Raw genomic sequence first — 21,991 nt, forward strand, 5'->3', positions numbered from 1 at the left:
CAAAAATTGAGATGTCTTGGTAGCCAGGCAGAAGTGGTGGCACACACCTATAATCCTAGAAACCTGGGAGGCAGACAAGAGAATTACAACTTCAGCCTCAGTAACTTAGCGAGACCCTCTCTCAAAATAAAAAATGAAAGACTAGGGATGTGGCTTAGAAGCAAAGCTCCCCTGAGTTCAATTCAGAGTACCAAAAACAAGATGCATTGTTAAAAAATAATATAGAAAAGGAACCCTCACACATTTCTGGTAGACATGTAAAATGGTGAATTTGTAATGAAAAAGACCGGCAATTCCTCTCAAAAGTTAAAGATGGTATTACCATGATGAAGCACTTCTAACTTGGGTTACTCAAAAGAAATGAAATCACACGTATACCCACAAATCTGTAGCAAATGTTTGAACATCATCTCTATTCACGGTAACCAAAAGATGGAAGCAAATAAAATACCATAAACTTTTAAATAAATAAATAAAATATGGTATATCCACATATGAAATATTAATCAGGTATAAAAAGGAACAAAGTACCAGTACATGCCAGAAGATGAAAGAACCTTAAAAACATTATGCGAACTGAACTGTGCATGTTCAGTTAGCCCAGTAGACAATTAGACCAATAGTAGAGAACTTGTCTATCTTGTGTGAGGCCCTGGGTTCAATTCCCAGTACTGACAAAAAACTGGAGCATGTCTATAACCCCAGCAACTTGGGAGGCTAAGGCAGGAGGATTCCAAGTTCAAAGCAAGTCTCAGCAAATCAATGAGGCCCTCAGCAACTCAGCAAGACCTTATCTCACAATAAATCATAAAAAGGGCTAGGGACATATTGTAGTTCAGTGGTAAAGAATCCTTGGTTCAATTTCCAGTACCAAAGAAAAACCCAGACAAAAAGACTCTATTATATGATTCCACTGATATGAAATATCTAGAAAAAGCAGATCCATCTAAAGCAGATTAATCACTCTCGGCATAAGGGGTAAAGGGTACTGGGTGCTTAATGGATATACAGTTTCATTTTAATGATAAAACTGATCTGAAACAAAGTAGTAGAGGTGACTACACAACACTGAACATGCTAAATGCCATTAATGTAAATGTAAAGTAAAAGAAAGCAAACACAAAGGGCTACATATTGTATCATCCTATTTCTTTTTTTAAAAAATCCAGAATAGAAAATTCAGGGAGTCATAAAGTACATTCATGGTTTTTAGGTGCTCAAGGGAGAGTAACTGCTAATAAACATGCAGTTCTCTTTGGAATGATAGAAATGTTTTGGAAAATGATGATGGCTCACAACTCTGAATATACTAAAGTCCACTGAAAGTAAATTAATGGTATAGAAATATACCTCAATTCAAAAACACTGACCAAGAATCGTAATCAAAATAGTGGAGGGTCTTATAAAATCATCTCATCTCAATTCTCACATTTCACAAGGAACTGAGACCCAGGATGGCAAAATAAATTATACATGATCCTAAAGATTGTTAAGTTGAGCTAGAATTAGTATACAAGATATTTCTATCTCAGTTCTCAGAATAGTAAAAAAATAAAAATTAGAAAACCTTTACTAGGAGCTGAGGCTGTGGCTCAGTGGTAGACCACCTGCCTCGAACCTATGAGGCACTAAGTTTGATCCTAAGTATTACATAAAAAATAAATAAATAAAGGTATTGTGACCACCTACAATTTTTAAAATATTTTTTAAAAAAGAAAAAGAAAACCTTTACTAGCTGGGTGCAGTAACACGCCCCTGTAATTCCAGTGGCTCAGGAGGCTGAGTCAGAAGGATTTAGAGTTCAAAGTCAGACTGGGTAAAAGCAAGGTGCTAAGCAATTCAATGAGACCCTGTCTCTAAACAAAATACAAAATAGGGCTGGAGATGTGGCTCAGTGGTCAAGTGCCCCTGCGTTTAATCCCTGGTAGCCCCCCCACACACACACACACAAAATTAATATTTATTCACAGGGATTACATCCTTTATAGTCCTCTTAAACATGTTGAAACCAAAGTCCTTAATTCCAGCTCTCTTTTAAAACTCCAAAACCTTGATTCATTTATAAATCATTTTGTTAACATCAAAATAGCCACTTCAATGGCATTTGAACAAGCACTTTTAATAGTTAAAAATGTATTCATTTATTATTCAGATTTTTTTGTTGTTGTTGTTACTAGGGATTGAACCCAGGGATGCTTAACCACTAAGCCACATCCCCAGCCCCTTTTATTTTATTTTTAAATATTTTTTATAGTAGATGTTCACAATATCTTTATTTTATTATTTTTTAATGTGGTGCTGATAATTGAACCCAGTGCTTCACAAGTGCCAGGCAAGCACTCTACGAACTGAGCTATAACCCCAGCCCAGCCCTTTTTATTTTTTGAGACAGGGTCTTGCTAAGTTTCAGAGGCTGGCCTCAAGCCTGAGATTCTCCTGTCTCAGCTCACCTAGAATTATAGGCTTTAGTCACCTAACCCATCTCAGTTTAACATATTTAACTGAATATGTAATATTTTAATTTTATAAACAATCACTCTTTTAGAAAATCACACAGCATCAAATTTCGGAAATGCTAAGTCAATTCTGCAGTTCTTCAAACCTGTGAAAAAGTAATTGGAATACATTTTATATTGGGTTTCAAAAGTTAGACATTCCTAACATTTAGAGTTAGAATCCTAGAGTTGGAAACCTATGGGACTGGGGTTGTGGCTCAGGGTTTAATCCTCAGCACCACATAAAAATAAATAAATAAATATAATAAATACAATAAAGGTATTTAAAAAAAAAGAGAGAGAGAGAGAGTTGGAAGCCTATGTACCCTCCCCGTGACTAGGCAGAGCTGTGACTGCTTCAACCAATAGAATACACAAGTAAAAGTAACCCTTTTAGAGTCCTGATCACTGAGCTGATTAGAAAGATTATTGTTTTATGTCACTTAATCTAGAAGACATATTATACTGCAAAGGTAGCTAGAAATGCACATATAATATTTACAATTAAAAAAAGGAAATTCTTGTTCCTGTTAGCTCCTATTTTCATAGCACCCTACAAGCATATACTTTCCAAAAAAGGGAACAGATATCAAAATGTATATATATATAAACATAGCAATTATTTTTTAAATGCTGGGGAAGCCAGGTACAGTTGCTGTGATCCCAGCATCTCAAGCCTGAAGCAGGAGGATGACAAGTTCAAAGCCAACCTCAGAAACTTAATAAGACTCTGTATCAAAAATTAAAAATAAAAAAGGACTGGAGATGTAACTCACTGGTAAGATGCTCCTATGTTCAATCCCCACAGCAAAAAAAAAAAGTGCTGGGGATTAAATCCAGGAGTGCTTTTCCATTGTGCTATACCCCTATCCCTTTTTGGTTTTGAGACAGGATCTTGCTAAATTGCCAAGACTAGCCTTGAACTTGCAATCCTCCTGTCTCAGCCTCCAAGTAGTCAGGATTATAGGTGTGCCAACACCCTGCAGGAAAATTATTTTTTAATCACCTACAATTACAGCCTAATAGTCTGGTATGTTACTTGGTCTTCCCTTTGATAGGGTCCATCCTAAAGCTCATTTAGATTGCCTGAGTTGTCCTTACTAATAACATATGTGGCTGGTGAACAATTTAAAAGCTTGACATACTATTCTAATGGGCTTCAGACATTTTACCTTTCAAGTCACAGAAAAATCTTAGCTCTGCCTATACATACTGGGTGATTTTAAGCAAAAGCAACAACTTCCCTGGGCCTTATGTGTATTTATTTGATCAGGATGATTTGAAAGAGTGAGAGAATATATGAAAAATCCTTAGCACTAGGATAGGCACAAAAGAGACACAATAACTCTGAAACCTGATTTTAAGATTCAAGACTACTACTTATAGCAGTAAAAGAGGACAATCACAATTACAATAACAATAACTCAGAATTTTGAACGAAAACTATTAATGTTTAAAAATTAAACATTATGGAATGCAACCATAAATTTATGCTAGATAGAGCATTATTTCAATAATAAAAAAAGGAATTTACACAGTTACCTTGATCAAGTATTTTTCCCATCTGTCTGCTGTAACAGATTTTCCAATCTTCCTCATCAACTTCAAATGGAGCTCCACCAATTCTTTTGGTACTTAGAAGGAAAAGAAAAAAAAATAGTTAGCCAGCAAAATAAAACATTTGTAAACATTTAAGATTAAAAAAAAAAAAAAAACTCTCCCCAACCATGCAACCATGATAACTCTTTCAAAACAGGTGACACTGATTCTTTTTAGGTCGCTAAATCTGAAAAGGATAAACTAGACAGCAAAAACTGACTGACAACCACTCTCTTCAAGATGAACAGAATGTTTATGTTTTGTTTCAAGCTACCATCAAGTAAGAATGAACCTCTTTCTAACTACAAACTTTGGGTGCCAGTGAAAGTCATTGTAAGTTCATCAATTGTAAACTCTACCACTATAGCATGGAATGTAGAATAGGGGAGGCTGTGGCCATGAGGAAACAACAGGTTTATGTGAATACTGCAAACTTCCTGCTTAATTTTTCTGTGAATGGGAAACTGCTCCAAAAAAATAAAGTCTACTGATATAGTTCCACGGTAGAGCACTTGCCTAGCACACATGAGGCCCTGGGTTCAATTTCCCGTGTTTAAATGAATAAAATAAATGAATAAATAGCCATCAAATAAAAACACTTAATTATACAACACACCACATACTTTGGTTTCTTCACTGAGATTTTAGAGCAAGATATAGATTTACAGATTTAGAAAGGAATCAAGGAATATAAATTCCAACTTGATAGCTATCTCAAAAACTGAGTTTAAAGGTTTTCAAACTGTCACAAGAAATAACTCCAATATATCCTATATCTGATATGCTAAACTTCTCTTATAGCATCCCTACAGATATTTTCCTGAAAACTTACCTTCCAATTTTTGAAAATTCGTAACTAGAAAGATATACTTATTCTAAGTCAAAAACTGCCGACCTAAAACTTTGTTCCCTGGTTCTGGCTATTAGTCTCTTGTTTAAAAGATAATACTTTTAATCCCTCTTCCATCAGAACCTTCAAATATTTGAAAATTATTCTATTTTCCCTAAGGTTCTCTGTTCTGACTATAAATAGCCAGAATTCCTCTGAATATGCCTTGAGAATCAAGTAATTATGTGTTTAAATCATATTAATTAGACCCAAGGGAAATAAAGGACATAAGCCTGCCAAATTTAACATTTCTCAAATCTAAAATATTATTAGTAACCTAAAAGAAATTACAGGTACCCTATTTTAAAAGTTTCCATAATAAAATATATTAGGAAAATGCTAGATTTAAAACAAACAAACAAAAAAGATTTTGTACAGAGGAATTGTAGAAGTCTTTATTAATTGCAAATATCCAAGTCGATCCAAGGTAGAAATATAATCTGCATCATTCTCTAATATATTTAATCCAATATCTTATAGGATACACATGCTCTGAGAAATACTCTGAGATTGGGAAATGATGGCCTCATTTTTTTCAATCATTTTTTCAGGCTCTTTAGTCTCCACTGAAGCTACTTCCAACTTTGAAACAACTTTAAAGTATAAAAACATCCAGTCATTCAACCTCTTTTTATGGGTCTTCACCTTATTGAGCTTTTGTGAGTGACTGCTAATGGGTTAAAGTAATGGGCTGGGGGTAAGAGGGAGGAGTGGTACAAGACAGTAAATAGACAATTATTCTAAGACGTAAAATATGGAGTTGAGGGGGGAGTAGAGAAAAAGGCAAAAAACATTATTTACAAAACAACAAACAAATAGCTAAAAAAATAATAATAATAAAATAAACCAAGTGATTATAGAATTGGAGGAATAGAAGAAACTTACAAGACCAGGCAGAAGACTTTGAATTTTATTTATTTATTTATTTTTTAATTTTTATTGTTGGTTGTTCAAAACATTACATAGTTCTTGATATATCACATGTCACACTTTGATTCAAGTGGGTTATTAACTCCCATTTTTACCCCGTATACAGATTGCAGAATCACATCAGTTACAAATCCATTGATTTACATATTGCAATACTAGTGTGTGTTGTATTCTGCTGCCTTTCGTATCCTCTACTATCCCCCCCTCTCCTTTCCCCACCCCTCCCCTCTTCTCTCTCTACCCCCTCTACTGTCATTCACTTCTCCCCCTTGTATTATTTTTCCCTTTCCCCTCACTTCCTCTTCTATGTAATTTCGTATAACCCAGAGGGTCTCCATCCATATCCATGCAATTTCCCTTCTCTCTCCCTTTCCCTCCCAACTCTCATCGATGTTTAATGTTAATCTTCTTCTCATGCTCTTCGTCCCTACTCTGTTCTTAGTTACTCTCCTTATATCAAAGAAGACACTTGGCATTTGTTTTTTAGGGATTGGCTAGCTTCACGTAGCATAATCTGCTCTAATGCCATCCATTTCCCTGTAAATTCTATGATTTTGTCATTTTTTAATGCAGATACTCCATTGTGTATACATGCCACATTTTTTTTAACCATTCGTCTATTGAAGGGCATCTGGGTTGGTTCCATAGTCTTGCTATTGTGAATTGTACTGCTATGAACATCCATATAGCAGTGTCCCTGTAGCATGCTCTTTTTAGGTCTTTAGGGAATAGACCGAGAAGGGGAATAGCTGGGTCAAATGGTGGCTCCATTCCCACCTTTCCAAGAAATCTCCATACTGCTTTCCAAATTGGCTGCACCAATTTGCAGTCCCACCAGCAATGTACAAGTGTACCCTTTTCCCCACATCCTCGCCAGCACTTGTTGTTGTTTGACTTCCTAATGGCTGCCAATCTTACTGGAGTGAGATGGTATCTTAGAGTGGTTTTGATTTGCATTTCTCTGCCTATCCATGAACAGGGTATATTTTTCCATCTTCTAAGATCTTCTTCTATTTCTCTCTTTAGGGTTCTATAGTTTTCATTGTATAAATCTTTCACCTCTTTTGTTAGTTTGATTCCCAAGTATTTTTTTTTTTGAGGATATTGAGAATGGAGTGGTTGTCCTCATTTCCATTTCAGAGTATTTGTCACTGATATACAGGAATGCCTTTGATTTATGCGTGTTGATTTCATATCCTGCCACTTTGCTGAATTCATTTATTAGCTCTAATAGTTTCTTTGTAGACCCTTTTGGGTCTGCTAGGTATAGAATCATGTCAACTGTAAATAGTGATAATTTAAGTTCTTCTTTTCCTATTTTTATGCCTTTAATTTCTTTCGTCTGTCTAATTGCTCTGGCCAGTGTTTCGAGAACTATGTTGAACAGAAGTGGTGAGAGAGGGCATCCCTCTCTTGTTCCGGATTTTAGAGGGAATGCCTTCAATTTTTCTCCATTTAGAATGATGCTAGCGTGATGCTTAGCATAGATTGCTTTTACAATATTGACGTATGTTCCTGTTATCCCTAGTTTTTCTAGAGTTTTGAACATAAAGGGATGTTGTACTTTGTCGAATGCTTTTTCTGCATCTATCGAGATGATCATATGGTTCTTGTTTTTAAGTCTACTGATGTGGTGAATAACATTTATTGTTTTCCGTATATTGAACCAGCCTTGCATCCCAGGGATGAATCCTACTTGATCATGGTGCACAATTTTTTTGATATGTTTTTGTATCCGATTCGCCAGAATTTTATTGAGGATTTTTGCATCTAGGTTCATTAGAGATATTGGTCTGTAGTTTTCTTTCTTTGAAGTGTCTTTGTGTGGTTTAGGAATCAGGGTGATGTTGGCCTCGTAGAATGAATATGGAAGTTCTCCCTCTTTTTCTATTTCCTGAAATAGCTTGAAAAGTATTGGTATTAGTTCCTCCTTAAAGGTTTTCTAAAACTCTGCTGTATACCCATCCGGTCCTGGGCTTTTCTTAGTTGGTAGTCTTTTGATGGTTTCTTTTATTTCCTCAATTGATATTGGTCTGTTTAGGTTGTCTATATCCTCCTGACTCAATCTGGGCAGATCATATGACTTAAGAAATTTATCGATGCCTTCACTATCTTCTATTTTATTGGAGTATAAGGATTCAAAATAATTTCTGATTATCTTCTGTATTTCTGAAGTGTCTGTTGTGATATTGCCTTTTTCATCCCATATGCTAGTAATCTGAGTTCTCTCTCTTCTTCTCTTCGTTAGCATGGCTAAGGGTCTGTCGATTTTATTTATTTTTTCAAAGAACCAACTTTTAGTTTTGTCAATTTTTTCAATTGTTTCTTTTGTTTCGATTTCATTAATTTCAGCTCTGATTTTAATTATTTTTTGCCTTCTACTTCTTTTGCTGTTGTTTTGCTCTTCTTTTTCTAGGATTTTGAGATGAAGTATGAGATCATTTATTTGTTGGTTTTTTCTTTTTTTAAGGAATGAACTCCAAGCAATGAATTTTCCTCTTAGAACTGCTTTCAATGTGTCCCATAGATTCCGATATGTTGTGTCTGTGTTTTCATTTATCTCTAAGAATTTTTTAATTTCCTCCTTGATGTCTTCTATAACCCATTGATCATTCAGTAACCTATTGTTCATTCCCCAAGTGATACATGATTTTTCCTTCCTTCTTTTATCGTTGCTTTTCAGTTTCATTCCATTATGATCAGATAAGATGCATGGTATTATCTCTACTCCTTTATATTGTCTAAGAGTTGCCCTGTGACATAATATATGATCTATTTTTTAGAAGGATCCATGTGCTGCTGAGAAAAAAGTGTAACTGCTTGATGTTGGGTGGTATATTCTATATATGTCAATTAAGTCTAGGTTATTAATTGTGTTATTGAGTTCTATAGTTTCCTTATTCAACTTTTGTTTGGAAGATCTTTCCAGTGGTGAGAGAGGTGTGTTGAAGTCTCCCATGATTATTGTATGGTGGTCTATTAGACTCTTAAACTTGAGAAGAGTTTGTTTGATGAACATAGCTGGACCATTGTTTGGGGCATATATATTTATGATTGTTATGTCTTGTTGGTGTATGGTTCCCTTCAGCAGTATGTAGTGTCCCTCTTTATCCCTTGTGATTAACTTTGGCTGCAAATCTATTTTATTTGATATGAGTATGGACACTCCTGCTTGTTTCCGAAGTCCATATGAGTGATATGATTTTTCCCAACCTTTCACCTAAAGCCTATGTATGTCTTTTCCTATCAAATGCGTCTCCTGTAGGCAGCATATTGTTGGGTCTTGTTTTGTGATCCATTCTACTAGCCTGGGTCTCTTAATTGGTGAGTTTAAGCCATTAACATTTAGGGTTATTATTGAGATATGGGTTGTTCTTCCAGGCATATTTGTTTATTTATGTTACTAAACATGGTTTGTTTTCCTCTTTGATTATTTTCCCCCCCTTTACTGTCCTACCTCCCACTGTTGGTTTTCGTTGTTATTTTCCATTTCCTCTTCCTGTAATGTTTTGCCAAGGATGTTTTGAAGAGATGGTTTTCTAGCTGCAAATTGTTTTAACTTTTGTTTATCGTGGAAGGTTTTAATTTCATCTTCCATCCTGAAGCTTAATTTCGTTGGATACACAATTCTTGGTTGGAACCCATTTTCTTTCAGTGTTTGAAATATGTTATTCCAGGATCTTCTAGCTTTCAGAGTCTGTGTTGAAAGATCAGCTGTTATCCTGATTGGTTTACCCCTAAATGTAATCTGCTTCCTTTCTCTTGTAGCTTTTAAAATTCTCTCCTTATTCTGTATGTTGGGCATCTTCATTATAATGTGTCTAGGTGTGGATCTCTTATGATTTTGCACATTCGGCGTCCTGTAGGCTTCTAGGATTTGGGATTCTGTCTCATTCTTCAAGTCTGGAAAGTTTTCTCGTATTATTTCATTGAATAGATTGCTCATTCCTTTGGTTTGGACCTCTATACCTTCCTGTATCCCAATGACTCTTAAGTTTGGTCTCTTTATGTTATCCCATATTTCTTGGATGTTCTGCTCATGGTTTCTTAACAGTCTTGCTGAGCTGTCTATGTTCTTTCCAAGTTGAAATACTTTGTCTTCATTGTCTGATGTTCTATCTTCTAAGTGTTCTACTCTGCTGGTAGTATTCTCAATTGAGTTTTTAAGTTGGTTTATTGCTTCCTGCATTTCTAGGATTTCTGTTTGTTTGTTTTTCATAACCTCTATCTCCCTGTATAGTTGATCTATTGCTTCCTGGATTTGTTTGTGTAATTCATTGTCAAAGTGATCTTTCATTGTCTGATTTTGCTGTCTAATGTCTTCCTTGAGACTCCAAATCATCTGAAGCATGTATATCCTGAATTCTTTATCTGACATTCCATCTGCTGCAGCTATTACCTCTTCTAAAGTTGAGTTGACCTGCATTGCTTGTGGTCCTTTCTTTCCTTGTCTTTTCATACTGCTCGCGTTTCTTTCTGCTTGGTGAAACTGTTGTGTTTTTGAAATTTTTTTTCCCTCTATATATTTATATTGCTCTTGTATAGTTGAAAGTCTCCCTTGCAGGGTCGGGCGGCGGTCTGCCTACCTTGCAGGCGCGGGCGGCGGCTCTGCTCTGCCCTTAGTCCAATTGGGGTGACGTGACTACCACACAGACGGGTCGCTGGGCCTGTTCCGGGCGCGGGCGGCAGCTCTGCTCTGCCCCTACTCCAATTGGGGTGACGTGTGTACCACGCTGGCAGGCCACTGGGCCTGATCCGCCGGTCAGTTGTAGGTCTGCCTACCTTGCAGGCGCGGGCGGCGGCTCTGCTCTGCCCCTCTGCTGAGAGCCATGGCCGAGTCTGTATGGCCCCTGGCATTTTGCCAACAGTATTGATTGACAGGCAAGGCATTACTCTCCGCCTCTGCCGCAACTTTTGAGTTCTCGCACTATTTTGGAGTTCTCGTGGGGATTTCCGGGGATTCCCCGAGAGTTCCCATTGGTTGGGGAAGTGCAGGAGGAGGGATTTCCGGGAGAGATATTTCCGGCTGGGGGTTGCTGGACAAGCCTCGTGGCGTTCGGGAGGATTCCCCGGGAGCTGTGTGAAGTGTTTTCCTGCAGTTTAAAAATAAAGTTTGTTCCTGCTTCAGTGGCTCGTGATTTGTGCCCAGCCAGACTGCGGCATTTGGCGGCCCGTGCGGGGAACGTCTGACGCTTCGGGGTAAGTGAAATTGCTTGCCCCTAAGGGAAGGCATGGAGGTTTACAAGGTCAATTATCTAAGGTAATACAAGGAACTAATGAACCTTATGCTGAATTTGTAGATAGGCTTATTCAAGCAGCTTCCAGAATTTTGGGGGATACAGAACAGGCAATGCCATTTATAAAACAACTGGCTTAAGACCAAGCAAATCGTTGTTGCAGAGAGGTCATTAGACCATGGAGACATGAAGATTTAAACACATATATTAAATTATGTAGAGACATTAATGAACAAGGGCAAGTCTTAGCAGCAGTACAACAGGCTTTAGATGCCAGGCCAAAAACATGCTATAATTGTGATCAAACAGGACATTTTAAAAGGAGTTGCCCCATAGGAGGAGGGTTTAACAAAGCTAGATATCAAACGAATACAATACCGGGTATTTGCCCACGATGCCGTAGAGGGAAACATTGGGCTAATGAATGCCGTTCTCAAACCACCATAGAGGGTATTCCGTTATCAAAAAACAGACAAGGACCAAGTGTTTACCCACGATATCGTGGAGAAAGGCATCGGGCTCCATTGCCAAAAAACGGACAGGGGGGCCCAATGCTCCGGGGCCCACGACCACAAATGTGCGGGGCACTGGAGGAACCCAGAAACACCATGGAGGAACCCAGCAACACCATCAGGGTAGTGCCCAGGACACATTATCCATCAGATCTCTCATCAGACGAACCAGAGGGAGCGCAGGGTTGGACATCTGCGCCTCCGCCAGAGCAGTACTAACTCCAGAGATGGGAGTTCAAATCATTCCCACAGGAGTAAAAGGACCTCTTCCCCAAGGAACAGTAGGCTTATTTTTAGGACGCAGTTCTTCTACACTAAAAGGACTTATGATAAGTCCCGGGGTAATTGATCCCGATTATGAAGGTGAAATAAAAATTATAGCCAGTTCTCCAAAGGGTATATCAGTAATTTCACCAGGAGATAGAATAGCACAGTTACTAATAATACCCAGCCTACATGATAAATTTTCCAGTCGTACTGTAGAAAGAGGTTCCAAGGGATTAGGCTCCACAGGTGTAGATTGGGCTATGCTTTCTTTAAATTTAGATTCTCGCCCCATGCTAAAACTAAATATTCAAGGACATGAATTTAATGGGCTACTGGATACAGGTGCAGACCTTAGCATCATCTCTCGTCAAGAATGGCCAAAACATTGGCCATTACAACAAGCCACTCAAACGCTTCGAGGCCTAGGAGTGGCGACTAATCCCCATAGAAGTGCAATGGTATTAGATTGGAAGGATCCTGAAGGATGTGAAGGAACTATACAGCCATATGTATTGGATCATCTTCCCGTAAATTTATGGGGACGAGATGTCCTAGATCAATTAGGTTTGACATTAACAAATAACATCAACCAAAATGCACCCACTATTATGACTAGACAAGGTTTTAGGAAAGGAAAAAGATTAGAAAAACAAGAACAAGGTATAGCAGCACCAATACAAATAGATCAAGGGAGAGACAGACATGGGTTGGATTTTCAGAAAGGGCCACTGAGACAATAAAAATTACTTGGAAATCAGAAAGACCAGTATGGGTTCCTCAGTGGCCCCTGACTAAAGAAAAGATACAAGCAGCCCATGACCTGGTCAAACAACAATTAGCAGAAGGACATATACAACCTTCTGTATCTCCCCATAATACTCCCATTTTTGTCATCAAAAAGAAATCTGGTAAATGGAGATTATTGCAAGATTTAAGAGCCATTAATAATGAGATGGTTATTATGGGACCTGCTCAATCAGGGATTCCTCAGTTGTCTGCTTTGCCAAAAACCTGGTATGTTTTAGTTATAGATATTAAAGATTGTTTTTTTTCAATTCCAATTCATCCTGAGGATAGTCCACGTTTTGCATTTACTATCCCTGCACTGAATCATGAAGGTCCTGATCAGAGATATGAATGGAAAGTACTCCCTCAAGGGATGGCTAACAGCCCAACTATGTGTCAAATTTATGTTAACAAAGCAATCCAGCCACTTAGAAATCAAAATCCTAAACTACAAATATTTCACTATATGGATGATGTATTGTTAGCACACAAAGATAAAAACACATTGCTAGAATGTTATGCCACACTTACAAATTTATTAAAAAATTTTAACTAGAGATAGCAATAGATAAAGTACAATTAAATTTTCCAATTAATTATTTAGGAGTTCTATTATCCTCAACCATGGTCCGTCCACCAAAAATTCAAATACGAGTAGATCAACTCAAATCACTTAACGACTTTCAAAAGTTATTAGGAGACATAAATTGGATAAGGCCTTATCTAGGCATACCAACAGGAGAGTTGGGACCTTTATTTGATATCCTAAAAGGTCCATCAGATCCAAATTCACCCCGCATGTTAACGCCTGAAGCAAGAAAGGCATTAAAAATTATTGAAACATATATGGAAAATATGCATTTGGATAGAATTGATATAACTTTGCCTTTATTATGTATTGTACTACCAACAAAAAATATTCCTACAGGAGTACTTTGGCAAGAAGGTCCATTATTGTGGATACATTTATCTTATTCTCCTAACACTATTCTTACTAGGTATCCTGAGGCTGTAGGACAATTAATACTCAAAGGAATAAAAGCAGCAAAGGGAGTGTTTGGAATTTCTCCCAATAAAATTATTACTCCATATACTATGGATCAAATTGATGAGTTAGCTAATGAGTTAAATACTTGGGCAATAATCATGTGTAAATCTAATGTTTCATTTGATAATCACTTACCATCGAATCCTTTGTTCTCTTTTTGGTCTTCGCATCCTGTAGTTTTTCCAAAAATGACAAGAAAAACCCCTATCAAGAATGCTCCAAATGTATTCACTGATGGGTCAAATAATGGTACAGCAGCAGTAGTTACCCCTGATCAAACTTTTACATTTTTAGTACCCAAACAATCAGCTCAAAAGGTAGAGCTTAATGCAGTTTTACAAGCTTTTGTGATGTTTAAAGATTCTGTATTTAATTTATTTTCTGATAGTCAGTATGTAGTTAATGCTATAGTATCCCTTGAAGATGCTGGCAGGATTTCCCCTTCCTCTACTGTTTTCTCTTTGTTTTCTGCTATACAAAGTCTAATCTGGGACAGAAAAGATCCATTCTTTATAGGACATATCAGAGCACATACAGGATTGCCTGGAGCCCTTAGTTTGGGCAACGATTTAGCAGATAAAACTACACATGACATACATATTTTCTCTACACTAGAAGAAGCTACACATTTTCATAAAAGGTTCCATGTCAATGCTAATACTTTACAAAAGCGTTTTAAAATAACTAAGGAACAAGCTAGACAAATAATAAAACAATGTCAAAATTGTGTGACCTTTTTACCACAAGTTAATCTTGGAGTCAATCCTAGAGGACTGATACCTAACCATATTTGGCAGATGGACGTCACACACTTGCCACAATTTGGAAAATTAAAATATCTGCATGTTACAGTTGATACTTCTTCCAGATTGTTGATGGGCTCCCTTCATTCCAGAGAAAAAACTAAAGATGTTATAGCTCATTGCTTACAAAATTTTGCCACTGTGGGCATTCCAAAACAGTTAAAAACAGATAATGGTCCTGGTTATACTTCTACCTCTTTTAAACAATTTTGCTCATCATTTGGCATTACTCATATAACAGGAATTCCATACAATCCACAGGGACAAGGCATAGTTGAAAGAGCTCATCAAACTATTAAAATGTACTTACTAAAGCAAAAAGAGGGAATTGGAAAGGAGTATATGTCACCCAAAGATAAACTTACAATAACCCTTTTTACTCTAAACTTTTTAAATTTGGATATCTCAGGGCTTAGTGCTGCGGAAAGGCATATGTGTCCAAAAAATGTACATAAGCCTAAGGTACTTTGGAAGGATATTCTAACAGGACAATGGAAAGGTCCTGACCCAGTGATTGTCTGGAGTCGGGGTTCTGTTTGTGTTTTTCCACAGGGAGAACAGCAGCCGATTTGGATTCCAGAGAGATTAACTAAAACAATTTCTACAGGCCAAAAGGAAGATGATTTGACTCAAATCCATAACAGCTGATATCCAGAACTCCAGTTTGGCTATTCTTACATCTGCGACAGTGATTAACCAGGATGCTTTTTTCAATATTTATTTTATTATTTGCCTTTTCCCACATCATAAAGTTCTATTTTATTTTTGAGCTCATATAAACCTAGGTTAATGTTTTTCTGATCAGTTTTATTTTTTGACTGTGGAGTTTTTAAGCATTGCAATGGAGATTTCACCTAGGTAAAGCTACAAGGCCTTTACTATTGTCTTATGTGTTGTATGTTATGTGTGCACACTTCTGTTTTGTGTTGTATGTCTGTATGTGCGTATGTCCATATATCATATATGAGGAGCGCTCATGAATAAATGGATCCGAATTTTTTTATTCACGTGATTTTAATGGTTTAATTTAGATTGGGTAAACAGCTGTTGAAAATTGTTTTAATATGTGAACAAATAAGGAGGTTAACAGATCTGTTTGTTTACTTTCACCTTTCCTTCTCATTATATTTAATAATTCTGTTCAGGATAATGTAAATTGTTCAAAAAATTGTTTTCTTAGTGCCTGTTGAAATGTTACATAATTTTTTTCTTAGCATCATTGCCAGAATTCCTATCTTCATCCCAGTGTCGGTGAAGACAAAGATAAAACCAAACTACAGCTTCTTCGATAGTTACCACAACAAACTGTAAAAACTGATGCATCAATGAATAATAACTCAACAAGTAATGCTCAATTAAGGAGTCGATTTACTTTGGGAGGAAATGGACATATTGACAGATTCCTCTGCTTTGAATTGCTTGCAGACCTTGCCTGGACTATGTATCACTTGTATGCATTGTGAACTATATGTTGGTACAGAGAATTGTGGTAGTGCTGGAGTATTTTTGCTGATGGTGTCACCGGTGGTACAATTTTTCAAAGGAGCCCTCAATTGGCTTAGTGTCATGGCATTTTGCATCCTCCTCCCTTCTACTAGTGATGGTCTAAAATTTGGGGGCCAACAGAGGTGAGGCAAAGAACCTCACTCCCCCACTGGTGCAAAGGCCTATCCACAAGTATGGCTGTATGCTGGACCGGTAGTCAGTGACGGGTATGATCCAATTGCAGTGGTACCAACCTAACACAGGAGGCTGACGCCTAGAGGTCAGTTCATCCGATGACGGGTAAGGACCATATGTTGAATTGGACTGCCTAACAGGCACAGTCCCTAAGCCACATTGCTTGTTGTTTAATTAAACAAAAAGGGGGAGATGCTGAGAGCCATGGCCGAGTCTGTATGGCCCCTGGCATTTTGCCAACAGTATTGATTGACAGGCAAGGCATTACTCTCCGCCTCTGCCGCAACTTTTGAGTTCTCGCACTATTTTGGAGTTCTCGTGGGGATTTCCGGGGATTCCCCGAGAGTTCCCATTGGTTGGGGAAGTGCAGGAGGAGGGATTTCCGGGAGAGATATTTCTGGCTGGGGGTTCCTGGACAAGCCTCGTGGTGTTCGGGAGGATTCCCCGGGAGCTGTGTGAAGTGTTTTCCTGCAGTTTAAAAATAAAGGTTGTTCCTGCTTTAGTGGCTCGTGATTTGTGCCCAGCCAGACTGCGGCACCCCTCCTTCAATTGGTGTGACTTGTCTACCACACCCGCGGACCACTGGGCCTGTTCTGGGCGCGGGCGAAGGCTCTGCTCTGCCCCTACTCCAATTGGGGTGACATGCCTACCACGCCAGCCGGCCACTAGGCCTGTTCCGCTGGTCGGTCGCAGGTCTGCCTACCTTGCGGGCGCGGGTGGCGGCTCTGCTCTGCCCCTACTCCAATTGGGGTGTCGTGACTACCACGCCGGCAGGTCGCTGGGCCTGTTCCGGGCGCAGGCGGCGGCTCTGCTCTGCCCGTGCTCCAATTGGGGTGATGTGTGTACCACGCCGGCAGATAGCTGGGCCTGATCCGCCGGTCTGTCGCAGGTCTGCCTACCTTGCGCGCGCGGGTGGCGGCTCTGCTCTGCCCCTACTCCAATTGGGGTCACGTGACTACCACGCCGGCGGGCCGCTGGGCCTGTTCCGGGCGCGGGCGGTGGCTCTGCTCTGCCCCTCTGGCTTGATGACAAAGTGAGAGAGACTCGGGTGTTTGTGACTCACTTTCTTTACCAGGAGACCAACTGCTTCTGTCGCCGCTGGTATCGATGATGTTCTCTCCTCCGCTGCTTTCTGATGACATCAGATCTCTGCCATGTTGGTATCCCATGCGAATGGCAGCATTTCGTTCCCTTTGCCGGTTGACCAAAGCAACGGGTGAGTCCTGACCGGCCCTCACAAGCCCCGTCTCAATCCTGTTGCCACTGCCTATGAAGGCTCGGTTGGTATTTACATCCACAGTATTCAGCAGGACCCGGACCGAGAAGCAGTTTCCGCGGGTTCTTTAGCCCTGGGCCAGAGCAGTTCCGGGAGCCAGAATTCAGCCGCTCCGGGCTCCGTGTATGTTCTGGTAGGAGCAGGCTCCAAGAAGCAGTTTCCGCGGGTTCTTTAGCACTGAGCCTGAGTAGTTTGTCTGCGAGACGCAGGCGAATGGCAGCCTGAAATTACCTGTTCCTGAATTTTATTTAAAAGTTTAAGCCAAAGCCAGGAGTGGTGGCACATACCTGTAATCCTAGCAACTTGGGAGGCTGGGGCAAGAGGAAAGAACATTCAAGGACAGCCTAGGCAACTCAGTAAGACCCTGTCTCAAAATAAAATTTAAAAAGAGACTGGGGGTGGGAGGATTCCGCCTTTCAGATCCAATTCTTCTTCCTCCAGGAAGAAGTCTTTTCTGCTATCCTTCAGTAAAGCCTTCTACTTTCTACTCTACACTTGCCTCGGAGTGCTTCTCTGGTGTTACACTTCAACATTTGGGGAAGCAAGAACTTGTCACTGATAAACAGCAGTAACAAATCGGAGGTTCCACCTAGATCTACATGGAGACCACCCATCACTCAAATGGCCCTCCAGCTTGTTACTTCTCAATTGGACTTCTATCATGGACCACTTTATAGACCCAATTTTTTATTTTTTTTTATTTTTTTTTTTAATTTTTTATTGTTGGCTGTTCAAAACATTACATAGTTCTTGATATATCATATTTCACAATTTGATTCAAGTGGGTTATGAGCTCCCATTTTTACCCCATATACAGATTGCAGAATCACATCAGTTACACATCCATTGATTTACATATTGCCATACTAGTGTCTGTTGTATTCTGCTGCCTTTCCTATCCTCTACTATCCCCCCTCCCCTCCCCTCCCCTCCCCTCCCCTCTTCTCTCTCTGCTCCCTCTACTGACATTCGTTTGTCCCCCTTATATTATTTTTCCCCTTCCCCTCACTTCCTCTTGTATGTACTTTTGTATAACTCTGAGGGTCTCCTTCCATTTCCATGCATTTTCCCTTCTCTCTCCCTTTCCCTCCCACCTCTCATCCCTGTTTAATGTTAATCTTCTTCTCATGCTCTTCGACCCTACTCTGTTCTTAGTTACTCTCCTTATATCAAAGAAGACATTTGGCATTTGTTTTTTAGGGATTGGCTAGCTTCACTTAGCATAATCTGCTCTAATGCCATCCATTTCCCTGTAAATTCTATGATTTTGTCATTTTTTAATGCAGAGTAATACTCCATTGTGTATAAATGCCACATTTTTTTTATCCATTCATCCATTGAAGGGCATCTAGGTTGGTTCCACAGTCTAGCTATTGTGAATTGTGCTGCTATGAACATCCATGTAGCAGTGTCCCTGTAGCATGCTCTTTTTAGGTCTTTAGGGAATAGACCGAGAAGGGGAATAGCTGGGTCAAATGGTGGCTCCATTCCCAGCTTTCCAAGAAATCTCCATACTGCTTTCCAAATTGGCTGCACCAATTTGCAGTCCCACCAGCAATGTACAAGTGTACCCTTTTCCCCACATCCTCGCCAGCACTTGTTGTTGTTTGACTTCATAATGGCTGCCAATCTAACTGGAGTGAGATGGTATCTTAGGGTGGTTTTGATTTGCATTTCTCTGACTGCTAGAGATGGTGAGCATTTTTTCATGTACTTGTTGATTGATTGTATGTCCTCCTCTGAGAAGTGTCTGTTCAGGTCCTTGGCCCATTTGTTGATTGGGTTGTTTGTTCTCTAGACCCAATTTTTTAAAAAGGAACTCCAAACTGCTTGCTCCACACCAACCCCCTTCCAGCTCGAAGAAGCCAGAGCAGTCATAGTACCCTTTCATTACAGCAGTAATGAGTTCCTAAAATTAGAAGGGGGAATGAAGCCAGATTTAAAGATAGGTAGTTACTGTAGTTAGGTAAATCAGGTTGAATATCGAGTACGATAAAGAAAATGAGACCATATGGAGAATGGAGTCCATAAAGAAGATGGAGTCCAATCTGAGCCCAGAAAACCAGAACACCACCTGGGGAAATTGAAATATTAATGTTCCCAAGGCCTCCGACCCATCCTTAAGAATTGTTAATGAAGTAGCTCCCGAAAACAAGGAGATGCTTATCAAACCACCCCAGGCCCTTCTTGCCCAGTTTACTCCTCCCCATCTCATGCCCTAACGGGTCCACCTGTCTCCCATCTTTTGGTATTCCCATCTGCATTCTATCACTGCAGGATAGAATGACACAAAGGACAGGAATGAGGGCAGACAAAAGAAGACCTTAGATATAAAATAGGGAAGACACCTCCCCTTTCTACGGATTCCACGGGTCCCCTACTTCCTCAGGGGAGAAGTCTTTTGGGCTATCCTTTAATAAAGCCTTCCACTTTCCCTCTCTTTAAAAAAGAAAGAGAGACAGACAGACAGACTAGCGGACTGGGGATATAGCTTAGTTGGTAGAGTGACTGGCTCATATGCACAAGGCCCTGGGTTAAATCCCCAGTACCACCATAAAAAATAGAAAGAGATGGGCAAGTGGCTCATGCCTATAATCCCAGTGGCTAGGGAGGCTGGGGCAGGAGGATAAGAGTGCCTCAGCAATGGCGAGGCACTAAGCAACTCAGTGAGACCCTATCTCTAAATAAAATGCAAAACAGGGCTGGGGATGTGGTTCAGTGGTGGAATGGTGGAATGACCCTGAGTTTAGTCTCCAGTACCCCCCAAAAAAGAGAGAGAGAGAGAGAGAGAGAGAGAGAGAAGGGATGTAGCTCAATGGTAGAGCACCCCCGGGTTCAATCCCTGGTACTAGCAAAAGGAAAAAAAAAAAAGTTTATGCAGCAGAAGGCAATATTAGAACAAACTCAATGACCAAATTAGAGGAAGACTTTAAAAGAAACTTTAAGTTTATTTTAGGAAACGGGGTACAGGGAATGAATGTAAATCAAGGAAAACATCAATCCACAAAGATGGGAGCTTGAAAAAAGGTACAACTGGTAGGTATGTAGAGCAGTGGGAAAATCTAAGAAATGTTTAGGAAACAAAATTAAAACAGTGATTGACTTGTGCAGTAAAAGAGAAAAAAAATCAAGAAAACCTGAGGCACTGGCTTAGGTAAGTGAAAAGGTATCAACGACAATAAAGGAGTAAGAATTTAAAATACACACACACACACACAAACACACACTCAATTCTCAGTTCTACCACTTATACAAGTGGTCAGGTCTGTTAAGCACTGAACCTAAACTTCCCCATTTGTACTAAAAGGCTGTGTTGACTATCTCACCAAGTTTTGAAACAGTGAGACACTATATAAAGCTAAAATACTATTATTTTTATTTCTATTGTGATTTTTTGGAAACTAAGGTTACTTTCAATCTCTTTTACCCCAAATCCAGTGGTCTTGATTACTCTTCCTACATTTCAATCCTGCTCAATATTTTCCCCTAGTTTCCTAGGATACCATATGACTTTTCACTTTAGAAAATATGTATGGATAGATTATAACTAACTAACCTTCCAAAAATACTGCCACTTCCCAGTTGGTTTGGGGAAGGGGTTTTGTTTTTTGGGTTTTTCTGACAGGGGGCGGGATGCAGTGCTGGGGTTGAACCCAGGGCCCTGTGCATGCTGGCAAGCACTCTGCCACTGGGTTACCTCCCCTGATAAGTATTTTAATAGCTCATAAATATGCATATAAACCCATCCTGATTTCTTACAGTAGCCTCATAATTCCAAAATTCAGGGCTGGGGATATAGTTCAGTTGGTAGAGTGCTTGCCTGGAATACACAAGGCCCTGGGTTCAATCCCTAGCACCATATTTAAAAAAAAAAAAAAAAAAGAATTCCAATATTCATTCTCAACCTAACTCTTCAGTTCTTTCTCTCACTTTTACACTGAAATCTTTAATAGAAAATCGTTTGGGCCTGTTCATTAAACCAATTAGGCCTGTTACCTATGTGGGCTTTATTAAGACTTCCTGCTTACTGTCTTCTCCTTATATAAAATACCCATCATTCAATCTGTGAAGAAAAATTCTCAGTGATGGTCTTACAACTATTACTGCACATCTTGTTCTTGCAATGCCCCTTGAATTCATGCTGTCTGTATCACTCAATTAGTAATGATGGAAACACCAGTTGTTTTATGTATGCTCCCCACATCTGTAGAAATCATGAAAGATTTTACTACAACTGGTGATGTTTATTAAAAGTCAGTACAGGATAAAAATAACATGTAGGGGCTGGGGTTGTCGCTCAGTGGGAGAGCTCTCGCCTAGCATGCGTGAGGCATGGGGTTCGATCCTCGGCACCACATAAAAATAAAATAAAGGTTATTATGTCCACCTACAACTAAAAAAAACGAACATTTTTTTAAAATAATAATATGTAATAAATGTATCTCTCATTTTACCATACAAATCAAGTC

At 39.2% G+C, this 21,991-nt stretch overlaps 1 protein-coding gene across 2 annotated transcripts in view; it reads right to left on the reverse strand.

The window, feature by feature from the left end:
• Positions 1-21,991, reverse strand: part of Rsf1 (remodeling and spacing factor 1) — a 173,547-nt gene that overhangs the window by 116,074 nt on the left and 35,482 nt on the right. For both annotated transcript variants that reach the window (XM_046442058.2, XM_046442057.2), the window contains exon 2: positions 4,038-4,129. In XM_046442058.2, coding sequence (XP_046298014.1) covers positions 4,038-4,129 — 92 coding nt within the window. The remainder of the gene's footprint in view (positions 1-4,037; positions 4,130-21,991) is intronic.

The sequence above is a fragment of the Marmota monax genome, unplaced genomic scaffold (genome assembly GCF_021218885.2).
Source record: "Marmota monax isolate L192 unplaced genomic scaffold, Marmota_monax_Labrador192_F-V1.1 WCK01_AAM20220418_F8-fsc00068, whole genome shotgun sequence".
NCBI classification, from domain to species: domain Eukaryota; kingdom Metazoa; phylum Chordata; class Mammalia; order Rodentia; family Sciuridae; genus Marmota; species Marmota monax.